Raw genomic sequence first — 17,003 nt, 5'->3', positions numbered from 1 at the left:
GACTTTTAATAAAAAGAAAATCATCCAGTTCTTCTATGAAAGAAGACTTCTTCCCATGAAAACGGAAGAATTACAGGCCTTCTGCAAAAAAGAAGACCACTAGCTATTCCAAGAAAACCTTCAGATCTTTTACTAAGGAAAGAAAAAGACTTGCAGGCATTTTCGGAAAGGCGAACAACGAAGGTCTCACATCAAAGAAGCTGACTTCTACATCTTCTATGAAAGAAATCATTTTTGAACTTTTGTGGGGTAGGTACCCGAAGGAGTTCAGCGATATGGTTCCTCTCCGAAGTAAGAACTAAGTTTGAAAGAAATATTACTATGTTCATTTGGATAGTTATTGTCCCCACCAGCCAAATTTAATTGGGATCTTCTAAAACTTCCGAGCCATTATGTCAGGAATCATGGATTTGCCCACGAAAAAATTATATCGTTCAAATCGGGGCCACAAAGACAACCTTAGGAGAGAATTTTAAAACTATCTGCGTGAGAGAAGTACTCGAGGAGTTGTCCGATATAACATAACTAAAAATAATTATTTTTATTTATATAACTTAGGTCTACAAGCTTAAAAAAACCCCACGAAACATGACTATGTTGGACCAATCTTTTTTGGACCTGGTCACAAAAAAAAATTATATCGCTGTGATCAGACGGCAGTCTAATTTGCATTAACCAGAGCTCCGATTTGCTTGTTTTTACTCGCGAGTGAAAAGTATCTGCGAGTGGGAGTACTCGAAGGGTGCGAGTTTTAAAAGGAGTTTACTCCCCACTCTTTTGCTTTATTTGGGAGTACTCGGGGTTATAAGAGTGGGAGTGAAAATGCTCGAAATATAGTACGAGTTTAATCGAAGGGTAAAATCGAGTAAAAATGAATTGATATATTTTTGGAAAAATTTTTGTATGGTGTTGGTGGGAAGTTTGGGGTGGGGGCAAGTTGAGGGTGGGGGGAAGTTGAGAGTGGGGAAGTGCACCACAATCAAATTCCCCCACCCCCCTCAACTTCCTCTTAGTCGTCCATAAAGACTCCCTTCCCTAATTTTTGCATCCTCAGTGGCCTCCAGTGTAGCCATCAGTCACCTTAGCCATATATTACAACACATTTTCGTCAATATAGAAAATTCTTTCAATATTTGTTTCCAAGAAAAATGTCTTTGAAATCCTAAAGCAAACAAATGGAAAATCAATTATGCAAATATTGATGATCATAATATTGAAACAAATGTTTTCGAGCGACAGATCATGGAGCCAGTAGCTTATCTTGGGGATATAAATAGCCAGCAGATCATCACAAATGATAAGCAGTGTCAATTACCTCTTGGAGAAAACGAACTGTAAAAAAATGTTTAAATTTATAACATTGTTTGTCGTGGGGTTAACCCTAAGTGTTTCGGCTCGGGATTGGTGGGAAAATGGAAACTTCTATCAGGTTTATCCACGATCCTTTAAGGATAGCAATGGAGACGGTGTGGGTGATTTGAATGGTAAGAAGAAAAATTGCTTTAATTAAGGCAAATAAAATCAATTAAATGTTTTCGTTATTCCTACCCCTAGGTGTGGCCCAAAAAATTGAGTACCTGCGGGATTTGGGTATGGATGGTGTTTGGCTATCGCCCATCATGAAATCGCCCATGGCTGATTTTGGTTATGACATTTCCGATTACTATCAAGTTCAGGCTGAATACGGTTCCTTGGATGATTTGTTGCGTCTGATTGAGAAGGCCCATAGCGTGGGTTTAAAATTGATTTTGGATTTTGTACCCAATCACACCAGTGATGAACATGAATGGTTCCAAAAGTCGGTGGCCAATGATTCGTACTATCGCGACTTTTACATTTGGCATGATGGTAAAATTAATTCGGAAACTGGCGAACGTGAACCACCCAGTAATTGGTTATCACAATTCAAATACTCCGCCTGGGAATGGAATGACCAGCGTCAGCAATATTATCTTCATCAATTCGGAGTGAAGCAACCCGATTTGAATTATCGCAACCCCAATGTTGTGGCAGCCATGAAAGATGTTTTGAATTTCTGGATGGACCATGGTATCGATGGTTTTCGTATTGATGCTGTGCCTTTTCTGTTTGAAAGTGAAATTGATCCAGAAACAGGTACCTATCCCGATGAACCTGTTGCTGCTGATACCTCTGCTTGTCCTGATCCCACTGATTGGTGCCATTTGGAACATCCTCATACCAATTCTCTGCCGGAATGTATTGACATGGTCTATCAATGGCGTCAGGTGATTGATGCCTGGAAACTGGAACATAATTCCACAACTAAGATTTTGTTGACCGAAGCCTATACTAGTTTTGAGAATCTAATGAAAATGTATGGTGATGGCCAAAGAAATGGTTCCCATGTCCCATTCAATTTTGAAATGTTGGCCAATTTGAACAAGGGTAGCACAGCTGAGGATTATCGTTATTATGTTAAGCATTGGGTAGATAACATGCCCGATGATGTCTATGCCAATTGGGTATTGGGTAATCATGATAATCGTCGTGTGGCCTCGAGATTTGGACCTCAACGCAAGGACTTACTGAATATTTTCTTGCAGACATTGCCCGGTATTTCGGTGACATATAATGTGAGAAGAGGAAAATAAAAATCAAATATTACATTTAATTAATCCTCTATAATCTTCTATCTAAGGGTGATGAATATGGCGCCGAGGATGTTGAATTTTCCTGGGAGGATTCAGTTGATCCCCAGGCTTGCAATGCCGATCCCGAAACCTATCAGCGCTATACTCGTGACCCCGTACGTGCACCATTCCGTTGGGATTCCTCAGCCAATGCTGGCTTCAGTAGTGCCACCAAGACCTGGCTACCAGTTGGTGAAGGCTATGAAAACAACAATGTCAAGGCCCAGTTGGCTGCCGATAACAGTCATTTGAAAATCTTTTTGAGAGTAAATAAACTGCGTCGCGAGGAACCTGCCTTTAGTGGTCATAGTGTTGATCCCGTTGTGGTGGATAATGTCTTGGTATATGAGAGGTAGGGAAGAGAGAATGTTTCTTCCGGAAATTTAATTCGATATCATTTGTATGCTTGCTTACAGAAATCCCCCATATGGCACTACTGGTGACTCCTTCTTGGTTGTCTTGAACATTGGTGATGTTGATGTACCTTTGGACTTAAGTCAATATGCCCAAAAGGTTGGCCAACAAGTTGAAGTTTCAGTTAGTTCGCTACACTCGGGACTTGAACCAGGGTGAGTTGTGATTTTTTCTTTTATGTCGATGTGTTGAATATCTTCTTTACATATTAACAGACAAGTGGTGGATAGTGGAGATTTTGTTGCCAAGGCCAATGTTGGCTATGTTTTGCGTCTAATCTAAACTTCCTTTGTTACGAACCAAACCGAACTTAAATATTATATCTCTTATAAATAAATAATCAGTAATTTGTATAGTTGCGTTGAAAAATAATACAAGAAATTTTATTTCTATTGAGGTCATTAGTATAATAAAAGCTTTCCGTGCTAAAAACAAGTTTATATAAAAGAGAAGCCTCCCAAGGTGGTCTTCGATATTACAGAAGCATTCTATGGAGGCCCTCTATATTACATAACGCTTCTATTGAAATCCCCTAAACTAGAAAACCTCCTATGGAGGTTTTCAATACTATAGAACTTCTATTCTACTGAAGCCTTCCTATGGAGGACTTCTATATTCTATAGAAGCCTCCTACGGATGTCTTCTTCCCAATAGAAGCCTCCAACGGAGGTCTTCTACACAATAGAAGCTTCCTACGGAGGTCTTATATACAATACAATATACAATAGAAGTATCCTACGGAGGTTTTCTATACAATAGAAGCCTTCTACGGAGGTCTTCTATACAATAGAAGTATCCCACGGAGGTTTTCTATACAATAGAAGCCTCCTACGGAAGGCTCCTACGGAGGTCTTCTATGCAATTGAAGCCTCCTACGGAGGTATTCTATACAAAAGAAGCCTCCTACGGAGGTATTCTATACAAAAGAAGCCTCCTACGGAGGTATTCTATACAAAAAAAGCCTCCTACGGAGGTCTTCTATAAAATAGAAACTCCTACGTAGGTCTTCTATACAATATAAGCCTTCTACGGAGGTCTATACAAAAGAAGAAAGAAGCCTTCTAAGGAGGCATCCTATTCTATAGAAGCCTCCTAAGGGGGCCTTCTATTCTATAGAAGCCTCCTATGCTATAGAAGCCTCCTAAGAGGCCTTCTATGCTATAGAAGCCTCCTAAGGAGGCCTTCTATTTCTGTTCAGTACAAGGCTCCTCAAGAGACCACTTATTCCATAGAAGCCACCTTGCGAAGCCCTCTATTCTATTGAAATCCCCTAAATTAGAGAACCTCCTATGGAGGTTTTCGATAATATAGAACTTCTATTCTACTGAAGCCCTCCTATGAAGGACTTCTATAATTCTATAGAAGCCTCCTACGGATGTCTTCTATACAATAGAAGCCTCCTACGGAGGTTTTCTATACAATAGAAGCCTCCTACGGAGGTCTTCTATACAACAGAAGCCTCCTACGGAGGTCTTCTATAAAATATAAGCCGTCTACGGAGGTCTTCTATCCAATAGAAGAAATCCTCTATACAATAGAAGACTCTTAAGGAGGCCTTCTAAGCTATAGAAGCCTCCCATGGAGGCCTTCTATGCTATGGAAGCCACCTATAGAGGCTTCTATGCTATAGAAGTCTGCTAAGGAGGCCTTCTATTTCTGTTCAATACAAGGCTCCTCAAGAGGCCACCTATTCCATAGAAGCCTCCTTACGTAGCCTTATATTCTATAGAAGCTTCCTATGGAGGCCTTCTATTCTATAGAAGCTTCCTATGGATGACTTTTATTCTATTGAAGCCTACCTTATATACTCTTTATATACTATAGAAGCCTCCTATAGAGGCCTTCTGTTCATTAGAAGCCTCCTATGTAGGCCTTCTATTCTATAGAAACCTCCTATGAAAGTCTTCTATTCAATAGAATCCTCCATTGGAAGCCTGCTATTCTATATAAGCCTCATATGGAGGGCTTCTATTCCAAAGAAGCCTCCTATCGAGACCTTCTATTCTGTAGAATCGTTTTATGGAGGCCTTCTATTCTATAGAAGCTTCCTATGGATGACTTTTATTCTATTGAAGCCTACCTTATATACTCTTTATATACTATAGAAGCCTCCTATAGAGGCCTTCTGTTCATTAGAAGCCTCCTATGTAGGCCTTCTATTCTATAGAAACCTCCTATGAAAGTCTTCTATTCAATAGAATCCTCCATTGGAAGCCTGCTATTCTATATAAGCCTCATATGGAGGGCTTCTATTCCATATAAACCTCCTATGGAGACCTTTTATTCTATAGAAGCTTCCTATGGATGCCTCTATTCTATAGAAGCCTCCTATGGAGGCCTTCTATTCTATAGAAGCCCTCTATGGTGGCCTTTTATTCTATAGAAACCTCCATTGGAGGCCTTCAATATTATAGAAGACTCCTATGGACGGCTTCTTTTCAATAGAAGCCTCCTATAGAGGGCCTATTCCATAGAAACCTCCTATGGATACCTTCTATTCTATAGAAGCTTCCTATGGAGCTCTTCTATTCTATAGAGGCCTCCTACGGAGCTATTCTATTCTATAGAAGCCTCTTAGGGAGCCCTTCTATTCTATAGAAGTCTCCTAAGGAGCTTATATATTTACATAATCCTTTTACGGAGCTCTTCTATTCAATAGAAATCTCCTACGGAGCTCTTCAATTATATAAGAGTCTCCAACGGAGGTGTTTTATTCTATACAGGCCTCCAACGGAGCTCTTCTATTTTATAGGAGCTTCCTCGGCGCTCTTCTATTCTAAAGAAACCTCCTATGGAAGTCTTCTATTCTATAGAGGTTTTTATTCTATAGAATTCTTCTGCATAGTCCTTCTATTCTATGGAAGCCTTATAGGGTGATATTATATTCTATAGAAACCTCTTTAGGACCCCTCCTATAGAGAACTTCTATTTGTCAGGTTTTCCACAAAGATTTCGTTTTGGTGGTCTTTAAAGACTGTCTTTTGTTTGTCTATAAAGAATATTCTCAGATCATCCATAAAGACTCCTACAGGCAGTTTATAAAAATTTCTTTCTTGTCGCTTATCTCCTTCAGATCATCCATTACCTTGAAGTGATCGATCAACACTCCCTTGTGGTCTATTAAGGATACTTTGTGGTTGTCTATAATCACCCCCTTCATCTGGTCTATAAAGACTCCCTTGAGGTCATCCACAATCAAGACTCCCTTCTGGTCGTCCATAAATATTCATTAAGACTCGTCGTTATGTAGAAATTCTCCATTCTGGTCGTCTATAAAGACTTCTTTCAGGTAGTCCTTTAAGACTCCCTTCAAGTCGCCTTTTAAGACTTCTTTCAGGTCGCCTATAAAAACTCTTTTTAAGCCATCCACAAATACTTCCTTTAAGTCGTCAATAAAAACTGCCTCTAGAGGGTGACACGTGATTGTCTATAAAGGCTCCCTTCTGATTATCTATAAAGACTCCCTTCGGGTTATGTACAAAGACTCTATTCTGGTCGTCTATAAAGACTCTCTTCTGGTCGTTTAAAAGGGCTCTATTCTGTTAGTCTATAACGACTCTTTCGGGCCGTTTATTAATACTCCCTGGTCTTCTGGTCTTCTATAAAGATTCCTTTTGGTCGTCAATAAAGACTCACATCTGGTCGTCTATGCAGACTACCTTCTGTTCATCTATAAATACTCCCTTCTAGTCATCTTTAATGACTCCCTTCTGGTCGTCTACAAAGTTCCCCTTCATGTCGCCTATAAAGACTTCCATCAGATCATCAATCGTGCTAATCATCTGTAAAGCCTACCTTTAGGGTGCCCACAAAGACTTCCTGCAAGTCGCCTTCAAATACTCCCTTCAAATCGCCTATAGATGCTACTTTATGGACACTCCTTGTCCTTGCTGGAATTTTGTTCTGCCATGAATTATTGTGACTGGAATTACAATAATTCCTCCCAAAAAGAAAATGGGTATTGGTAAATTGTTGCCAAGTTCTAAAATATAACTCCCCTAGTGCACCGAAAACATCTGCTTCAATACAGTGGTTGTTGTTGTTGTTGAAAAACAAAAACTATATACCAGCAAATATAAATAAACAAAAGTGTATTTTGCTTGCGTACATCAATTCGAACTACATTGTCCACGTTGACCATTACAAATATTTGCCATGGGCTTACCTGCTTATCAAAAGCTAACAAATGAATGATTTTAATGTTTTCAAAATTACAGTTACGGTAAATATTTAATAATTTATATAAACTACTTGTTCAACTGCAGGGCAACTTATAGTGGCTATGAATGACTATGATTGGGTTTTGAAGTAAAGCAAACGTTGATGTTGTGTTGAACATTTTTCAAAACAACAAGGTTTCGTTCCGATAAACAAATAAATTGCTCAGTTCCAGAACCTGCAAGAAGCTACTATTTTTTACTACGATAACATTTTTTCCTTTGTGTTATCGGAAAAAATAGTGAAAATTAGTAGATTCTTGCAGTTCTGGAACAGACCAAATAGTCGACGTAGGAACATTTAACACTATGTCAAAGATAATAGACGACCACAAGGAGTCTTTATAGACTAGCAGGAGAGAGCGACTAGAAGAAAATATTTAAAGACGAACAGAAGTTAGTTTTTATAGACAAAAGAAGGGAGACCGAAAATAAGTATTTCTGTAATGATCCCCTTCTGGTCGTCTTTAAAGACTACTTTTCTGGTCGCCTATAAAAACTTCCTTTATATTACCTATAAAGTTTATTTTCTTGTTGTCTATAAAAACTCCCTCTGCTCGTCTATAAGGTCTTCCATCTGGTCGTTTATGAAGATTTCCTTTTGGTTGCCTATGCAGACACTTTCTGTTCGGTTATAAAGACCCCCTGTGTTCGTCCATAAAGTCCCCCTTCTATTGGTCTCTAAAGACTACCCTGTTCGTCTATAAATGCTTCCTTCTGATCGTCTATAAAAACTCTTTTCTGGTCGTGTATAAAAACTCCCTTCTGGTCGTCTATAGAGACTCCCTTCTACTTCGTCTATAAATATTACCTCCTAGACATGTTGAAAGACTCCTTCCGGTCGTCTATAAAGAATTCTTTCCGGTCGTCTATAAAAACTCTCTTCCGGGCGTCTATAAAGACTTCTTTCCGGTCGTCTATAAAGACTGTCTTCTGGTCGTCTAGAAAGACTCCCTTCCGGTCGTCTATAAAGACTACCTTCCGGTCGTCTATAAAGACTCCCTTCCGGCCATCTATAAAGACTCCCTTCCAGTCGTCTATAAAGACTACCTTCCGGTCGTCTATAAAGACTCCCTTCCGGCCTACTATAAAGACTCCCTTCCGGCCATCTATAAAGACTCTCTTCCAGTCGTCTATAAAGACTCCCTTCCAGTCGTCTATAAAGACTCCCTTCCGGTCGTCTATAAAGACTCCCTTCCAGTCGTCTATAAAGACTCCCTTCCAGTCGTCTATAAAGACTCCCTTCCGGTCGTCTATAAAGACTCCCTCCGGTCGTCTATAAAGACTTCCTTCCAGTCGTCTATAAAGATTCCCTTCCGGCCGTCTATAAAGACTCCCTTCAGGTCGTCTATAAAGACTCCCTTCCTGTCGTCTATAAAGACTCCCTTCCTGCCGTCTATAAAGACTCCGTTCCGGTCGTCTATAAAAACTCCGTTCCGGTCGTCTATAACGACTCCCTTCCGGTCGTCTATAAAGATTTCCTTCCGGTCGTCTATAAAGATTCCCTTCCGGCCGTCTATAAAGACTCCCTTCGGGTCGTCTATAAAGACTCCCTTCCGGTCGTCTATAAAGACTCCCTTTCTACCGTCTATAAAGACTCCCTTTCTACCGTCTATAAAGACTCCCTTCCGGTCGTCTATAAAGACTCCCTTCCGGCCTACTATAAAGACTCCCTTCCGGCCATCTATAAAGACTCCCTTCCAGTCGTCTATAAAGACTCCCTTCCGGTCGTCTATAAAGACTCCCTTCCAGTCGTCTATAAAGACTCCCTTCCAGTCGTCTATAAAGACTCCCTTCCGGTCGTCTATAAAGACTCCCTTCCGGTCGTATATAAAGACTCCCTTCCGGCCGTCTATAAAGACTCCCTTCCTGCCGTCTATAAAGACTCGCTTCCTGCCGTCTATAAAGACTCCCTTCCTGCCGTCTATAAAGACTCCCTTCCGGTCGTCTATAAAGACTCCCTTCCGGTCGTCTATAAAGACTCCCTTCCGGTCGTCTATAAAGACTCCCTTCCAGTCGTCTATAAGGACTCCCTTCCGGTCGTCTATAAAGACTCCCTTCCGGCCATCTATAAAGACTCCCTTCCAGTCGTCTATAAAGACTACCTTCCGGTCGTCTATAAAGACTCCCTTCTGTTCGACTTAAAAGACTCCCTTCTGTTCGTCTTAAAAGACTCTCATGTTTTCGTCTTTCAAGACTAGTTTTTGTCGCCTATAAAGACTATAAAGATTCCCTCCTGCAAGTGTAGAAAGACTCCCTGGTGGTCTATAAAAGCTCCTTTCTAGTCGTCTATAAAGACCGCCTTCTTGTCGTCTATTGAGACTCCATTCTGTTCGTCTTAAAAGACTTTTAAAATTCCCTCCTAGAAGTGTAGGAAGACTCCCTTCTGGTAGTCTATAAAGACTCACAATGAGTTTCAATCGACCTCAAATAACCTTAAAAATATTTACAATTCACAACGTTGTTAAATTTTCTGAAGCATCTAAGCTATCAATGTTGCTTCTAAGGCTACCATATGGTCGCCTATACAGATTCTCTTCTGGTTGGATATAAAACCTCACTCCTGGTCATTTGTAAACATCCCCTTGTGGTCTCTACAAAGACTTCCTTCTAGTCCTCAACATGGACTCTCTTCTGGTCATCTATAAAGACGATCATTATTTGCAGTGCTATCAAGCCTGTGCACTTCAAGTTCAATATTGTCGTCATGAGGAAATTTCTATATAGTTTGTTGTTGTTGTTAGTTTGAAAATTGTTCAACACAACATCAACGTTTGCTTTACTTCAAAACCCAATCATAGTCATTCATAGCCACTATAAGTTGCCCTGCAGTTGAACAAGTAGTTTATATAAATTATTAAATATTTACCGTAACTGTAATTTTGAAAACATTAAAATCACTCATTTGTTAGCTCTTGATCAGCAGGTAAGCCCATGGCAAATATTTGTAATGGTCAACGTGGACAATGTAGTTCGAATTGATGTACGCGAGCAGAATACACTTTTGTTTATTTACAGTTGCTGATATATAGTTTTTGTTTTTCAACAGCAACAACAACCACTGAATTGAAGCAGATGTTTTCGATGCACTAGGGAGGTTATATTCTAGAACTTGGCAACTATTCACCAATACCCATTTTCTTTTTGGGAGGAATTATTGTAATTCCAGTCACAATGATTCATCGCAGAACAAAATTCCAGCAAGGACGAGGGGTGTCCATAAAGTAGCATCTATAGGCGATTTGAAGCGAGTGTTTGAGGGAGACTTGCAGGGAGTTTTTGTGGGCACCGTAAAGGGAGGCTCAACAGATGATTAGCAGGATTGTTTGTGGATGATCTGATGGAGGTCTTTAAAGGCGACAAGAAGGGGAACTTTATAGACGACCAGAAGGGAGTCAAAGATGACTAGAAGGGGGTATTTATAGATGAACAGAAGGTAGTCTGCATAGACGACCAGAAGTGAGTCTTTATAGACGACCAGAAGGAATCTTTGTAGAAGACCAGAAGACCAGGGAGTATTAATATACGGCCAGAAAGGGTCGTTATAGACTACCAGAATAGAGTCCTTTTAAACGAACAGAAGAGAGTATTTTTAGACGACCAGAATGGAGTCTTTGCACATAACCAGAAGAGAGTCGTTACAGATAATCGGAAGGGAGCCTTTATAGACAACAACATGTTACCCTCTAGAGGCAGTTTTTATTGACGACTTAAAGGAAGTTTTTGTGGATGACTTAAAACAAATTTTATAGACGACCTGAAAGAGGTCTAATAAGGCGACCTGAAGGTAATCTTAAAGGACTACCTTAAAGGAGTCTTTATAGACGACCAGAATGGAGAATTTCTATATAACAACAAGTGAGTCTTAATCATATTTATGGACGACCAGAAGGAAGTCTTGATTGTGGATGACCTCAAGGGAGTCTTTATAGACCAGATGAGGGAATGATTATAGACAACCACAAAAGAGCCTTGATAGACCAAAAGGGAGTCTTGATCGATCACTTCAAGGTAAAGGATGATCTGAAGGAGATAAGCGACAAGAAAAGTATTTTTATAAACAGCATATAAGAGTCTTTATGGATGATCTGAGAATATCCTTTATAGACAAACAGAAGACAACCTTTAAAGACCACCTAAACGGAATCCTTGTGGGCGACCTGACAAATAGAAGTTCTCTATAGGAGGCGTCCGTAGGAGGTTTCTATAGAATAGAAGACCTCCGTAGGAGGTTTCTATAGAATAGAAGACCTCCGTAGGAGGTTTCTATAGAATAGAAGACCTCCGTAGGAGGTTTCTATAGAATAGAAGACCTCCGTAGGAGGTTTCTATAGAATAGAAGACCTCCGTAGGAGGTTTCTATAGAATAGAAGACCTCCGTAGGAGGTTTCTATAGAATAGAAGACCTCCGTAGGAGGTTTCTATAGAATAGAAGACCTCCGTAGGAGGTTTCTATAGAATAGAAGACCTCCGTAGGAGGTTTCTATAGAATAGAAGACCTCCGTAGGAGGTTTCTATAGAATAGAAGACCTCCGTAGGAGGTTTCTATAGAATAGAAGATCTCCTCCGTAGAAGGTTTCTATAGAACAGAAGGCCTGCTCCGTAGAAGGTTTCTATAGAATTGAAGACCTCCATAGGAGGTTTCTATAGAATAGAAGACCTCCTCCGTAGGAGGTTTCCATAGAATAGAAGACCTCCTCCGTAGGAGGTTTCTATAGAATAGAAGACCTCCTCCGTAGGAGGTTTCTATAGAATAGAAGACCTCCTCCGTAGGAGGTTTCTATAGAATAGAAGACCTCCTCCGTAGGAGGTTTCTATAGAATAGAAGACCTCCTCCGTAGGAGGTTTCTATAGAATAGAAGACCTCCTCCGTAGGAGGTTTCTATAGAATAGAAGACCTCCTCCGTAGGAGGTTTCTATAGAATAGAAGACCTCCTCCGTAGGAGGTTTCTATAGAATAGAAGACCTCCTCCGTAGGAGGTTTCTATAGAATAGAAGACTTCCGTAGGAGGTTTCTATAGAATAGAAGACCTCCGTAGGAGGTTTCTATAGAATAGAAGACCTCCGTAGGAGGTTTCTATAGAATAGAAGACCTCCGTAGGAGGTTTCTATAGAATAGAAGACCTCCGTAGGAGGTTTCTATAGAATAGAAGACCTCCGTAGGAGGTTTCTATAGAATAGAAGACCTCCGTAGGAGGTTTCTATAGAATAGAAGACCTCTACAGTATGATAGGCCTCCAAAGTTGGCTTCTACAATACAGAGGTCTTCTATAGTATGGAAGGCCTCCATAGGGGGCTTCTCTAATTTAGAGGACTTCCTTATGTGGCTTCTGTAGTATAATAGGCCTCCATAGAAGGCTTCTGTTATATAGAAGACCTGCATAGGAAGTTTTTTTAGTATAGAAAGGCTTTTATTATATAGGAGACCTCAGTAGGCGACAAACAGAAATAAAACTATTTGCATTATTTTTCTAGGTAGCTATACAAATTAACGATTATTTATTTATGATAGATATACATTTTAAGTTCGGTGTGGTTCGTAACAAAGGAAGTTTAGATTAGACGCAAAACATAGCCGACATAAGCCTTGGCAACAAAATCTCCACTATCTACCAGTTGTCTGTAAAAATGTAAAGAAAATATTGACAACATCCACACAAAAGAAAAAATGACAACTCACCCTGGTTCGAGACCCGATTGTAGAGAACTAACAGAAACTTCAACTTGTTGTCCAACCTTTTGGGCATATTGGCTTAAGTCCAAGGGTACATCAACGTCACCAATGTTCAAGACAACCAAAAAGGAGTCACCATTATAGCCATATGGAGGAGTTCTGTAAGTAAGCATGTGGTGAAAGGTTCAGAAGAAATATTCTCTCCTCCCTACCTCTCATATACCAAGACATTATCCACCACAACGGGATCAACACTATGACCACTAAAGGCAGGTTCCTCACGACGCAGTTTATTTACTCTCAAAAAGATTTTCAAATGACTGTTATCGGCAGCCAGCTGGGCCTTGACATTGTTGTTTTCATAGCCATCACCAACTGGTAGCCATGTCTTGGCGGCACTACTGAAGCCAGCATTGGCTGAGGAATCCCAACGGAATGGTGCACGTACAGGATCACGAGTATAGCTCTGATAGGTTTCTGGATCGGAATTACAAGCCTGGAGATCAACAGAATCCTCCCAGGAGAATTCAACATCCTCTGCACCATATTCGTCACCCTAAAGGAGAGAGGTTTAATGACGGAAAATTATTTAGAAGTATTTTTTATATTTCTCTATTCACATTATATGTCACCGCAATACCGGGCAATGTCTGCACGAAAATATTCAACAAATCCGTGCGTTGAGGTCCAAACCTCGAGGCCACACGACGATTATCATGATTACCCAACACCCAATTTGCATAGACATCATCGGGTATGTTATCCAACCAATGCTTGACATAATAACGATAATCCTCAGCTGTGCTGTCCTTGTTCAAATTGGTCATCATTTCAAAATTGAATGGGACATGGGAACCATTTCTTTGGCCATCACCATACATTTTCATGATATTCTCAAAACTGGTATAGGCTTCGGTCAGCAAAATCTTAGTTGTGGAATTATGTTCCAACTTCCAGGTATCAATCAACTGACGCCATTGAAAGAGCATGTCAAGACATTCGGGTACCAATTTGGTATGAAGATGTTGCAAATAACAATAATCATTGGGATCTGGACAGGAAGAGGTATCAGCAACCACTGGCTCATCGGGATAGGTACCCGTCTCAGGATCAATTTCACTTTCAAACAGAAAATTCACAGCATCAACACGAAAACCATCGATACCATGGTCCATCCAGAAATTCAAAACACCTTTCATGGCTGCCACGACATTGGGGTTGCGATAATTCAAATCGGGTTGTGTCACGCCGAAATTATGAAGGTAATATTGTTGGCGTTGGTCATTCCATTCCCAGGCAGAATATTTGAATTGTGACAACCAATTGCTGGGTGGTTCACGTTCGCCAGTTTCAGCATTAATTTTACCATCATGCCAAATGTAAAAGTCGCGATAGTACGAATCATTGGCCACCGACTTTTGGAACCATTCATGTTCATCACTGGTGTGATTGGGTACAAAATCCAAAATCAATTTCAAACCCACGCTATGGGCCTTCTCAATCAAACGCAACAAATCATCCAAGGAGCCGTATTCAGCATGGACTTGATAGTAATCGGAAATGTCATAGCCAAAATCAGTCATGGGCGACTTCATGATGGGCGATAGCCAAACACCATCCATACCCAAATCCCGCAGGTACTCAATTTTTTGGGCCACACCTAGGGGTAGGAAAAACGAAAACATTTAATTGATTTTATTTGCCTTAATTAAAGCCATTTTTCTTCTTACCATTCAAATCACCCACACCATCTCCATTGCTATCCTTAAAGGATCGTGGATAAATCTGATAGAAGTTTCCATTTTCCCACCAATCCCGAGCCGAAACACTTAGGGATAACCCCACCACAAACAATGTTATAAATTTAAACATTTGTTACAGTTCGTTTTCTCCAAGAGGTAATTGACACTGCTTGTCATTTGGGATGATCTGCTGGCTCTTTATATCCCCCAGATAAGCTACTGGCTCCAATGATCTGTCGCTCGAAACATCTGTTTCAATATTATGATAATCAACTGGCTTAGAACAATATTTACATAATTGATTTTCCATTTGCTTGCTTTACGATTTCAAAGAAAGTTTTCTTGGAAAAAATATTGAAAGAATTTTCTATATTGACGAAAATGTATTGTAATAGGTTAAGGGAAGAATTAGTGAAGGTTGTTTGAGATTCAGACGACCAGAAGGACGACTAAAAGGGAGTTCTTAATGTCAAACAGAATGAAGTTTTTATAAACGACTAAAGAAGAGTCTTTATAAACGATCAGAAGGAAAGTCTACATAACCTATGCAGGGATTCTTAATAGACGACCTGAAGGGAGGACTTAAAGACGACCAAAAGGAAGACGATCAGAAGGAAATCTTTATAAACAATCAGAAGGAAGTCTTTTATACGACCAAAATGGCGACAACATAAACGATACGAAGATGACCCCAAAGGAGACTTTATAGACGACCAACAGAAATTCTTTTTAGACCACAAAAAAAAAAAAAATCTTTTTAGACGACAAGAATTTGGCCTTTATAGAAGCCCAGAATAAAGTCTCTCAAGACAAACACAGGGGAGTTTCTACAGACGACCAGAAAAGAAGTCTTTTGTAGACGGTCACAAGGGAGTCTATGGACGACCAGAAGGGAGTTTTTATAGATGACCAGAAAAGAGTCTTTATTCACAAGGGGAAGGGAGTCTTTAAAGGCGAACACAAGGTAGTCTTTATAGACGAAGAGAAGGGAGTCTTTATGGAAGGCCTCCATTGGAGGCTTCTATAGAATAGAAGGCCTCCATAGGAGGCTTCTACAGAACAGAAGGCATCCTTCTATAGAACAGAAGACCTAAAGAGGCTTTTATAGAATAGAAGGCCTCCTTAGGAGGCTTCTATAGAATAGAAGGACTCCTTAGGAGGCTACTATAGAATATAAGGCCTCCTTAGGAGGCTACTATAGAATATAAGGCCTCCATAGGAGGCTTCTATAGAATAAAATGTCTCCATAAGAGGCTTCTATAGAATAGAATGCCTCCTTAGGAGGCTTCTATAGAATAGAAGGCCTACTTAGGAGGCTTCTATAGAAAAGAAGGCCTCCTTAGGAGGCTTCTATAGTATAGAAGGCCTCCTTAGGAGGCTTCTATAGAATAGAAGGCCACCTTAGGATGCTTCTATAGAATAGAAGGCATCCATAGGAGGCTTCTATAGAATAGAAGGCCTCTTTAGGAGGCTTCTATAGAATAGAAGGCCTCCCTAGGAGGCTTCTATAGAATAGAAGGCCACCTTAGGAGGCTTCTGTAGAATAGAAGGTTTCCTTAGGAGGCTTCTATAGAATAGAAGGCCTCCTTAGGAGGATTCTATAGAATATAAGGCCTCCATAGGAGGCTTTTATAGAATATAAGGCCTCCATAGGAGTCTTCTATAATATAGAAGGCCTATAATGGAGGCTTCTATTGAATAGAAGACTTCCATAGGACGTTTCTATAGAATATTTGGTCTCAACAGGAGGCTTGTATAGAATAGAAGGCCTCCATAGAAGGCTTCTAATGAACAGAAGGTCTCCATAGGAGGCTTCTATAGTATATAAGGGAAGCTTCTATAGAATAGAAGGCCTCCATAGGAAGCTTCTATAGAATAAAAGTTCTCCATAGGAAGTTTTTATGGAATAGGCCCTCTATAGGAGGTTTCTATTGAATAGAAGGCCTTCATAAAACGATTCCACAGAATAGAAGGTATCGATGGAATAGAATCCCTCTATATGAGGCTTTTATGGAATATAAGGCTTCCATAGGAAGTTGCAGAAGGCTTATCCGAACGTGCAGAACGCTTATCCGAATGTCAATTTGGCGTTAGAAAATGGTGATCTACGATTGATGCAACAAAAATGGTAATCGACATCGCAAAGGCAGCAATTCATGGCCAAAGCTGGAAAAAAGGGACGAAAGAATATTGCATTCAACTCAGCTAATTGGGAGAATATTTTAAAGGCTCTGCGACGGTTAAATGTCCCGGCATATCTTGTTGCCATAATCAAGGACTACTTCCGCAACAGTATCCTGATATA

The 17,003-nt window shown here is 40.1% G+C and overlaps 3 protein-coding genes across 3 annotated transcripts in view; 2 read left to right on the top strand and 1 right to left on the bottom strand.

The window, feature by feature from the left end:
* The first annotated feature begins 1,291 nt into the window (after positions 1 to 1,291).
* On the top strand, positions 1,292 to 3,446 carry LOC141405390 (maltase A1-like). Its single transcript, XM_073989658.1, has 5 exons — positions 1,292 to 1,484; positions 1,555 to 2,594; positions 2,660 to 3,003; positions 3,068 to 3,220; positions 3,281 to 3,446. The coding sequence occupies exons 1-5, from the start codon at positions 1,295 to 1,297 to the stop codon at positions 3,345 to 3,347; spliced, it is 1,794 nt and encodes a 597-aa protein (XP_073845759.1). The 5' UTR covers positions 1,292 to 1,294; the 3' UTR covers positions 3,348 to 3,446.
* Positions 3,447 to 10,095: 6,649 nt separating this feature from the next.
* Positions 10,096 to 17,003, top strand: part of LOC141387373 (maltase A1-like) — a 41,741-nt gene continuing 34,833 nt past the window's right edge. Inside the window, exon 1 of the mRNA XM_073956974.1 lies at positions 10,096 to 10,208. The gene's annotated coding sequence lies outside the window, so the exon portion shown is untranslated. The remainder of the gene's footprint in view (positions 10,209 to 17,003) is intronic.
* Positions 12,746 to 14,887, bottom strand: LOC141387372 (maltase A1-like). The gene is made up of 5 exons (XM_073956973.1): positions 14,687 to 14,887; positions 13,577 to 14,616; positions 13,169 to 13,512; positions 12,963 to 13,115; positions 12,746 to 12,902 (listed from the first exon to the last, which is right to left on the bottom strand). The coding sequence occupies exons 1-5, from the start codon at positions 14,826 to 14,828 to the stop codon at positions 12,836 to 12,838; spliced, it is 1,746 nt and encodes a 581-aa protein (XP_073813074.1). The 5' UTR covers positions 14,829 to 14,887; the 3' UTR covers positions 12,746 to 12,835.

The sequence above is a fragment of the Musca autumnalis genome, unplaced genomic scaffold (genome assembly GCF_047663935.1).
Source record: "Musca autumnalis isolate F117 unplaced genomic scaffold, ASM4766393v1 scaffold_5, whole genome shotgun sequence".
NCBI classification, from domain to species: Eukaryota; Metazoa; Arthropoda; class Insecta; order Diptera; family Muscidae; genus Musca; species Musca autumnalis.
This window is presented reverse-complemented; position numbering and strand designations above follow the sequence as displayed.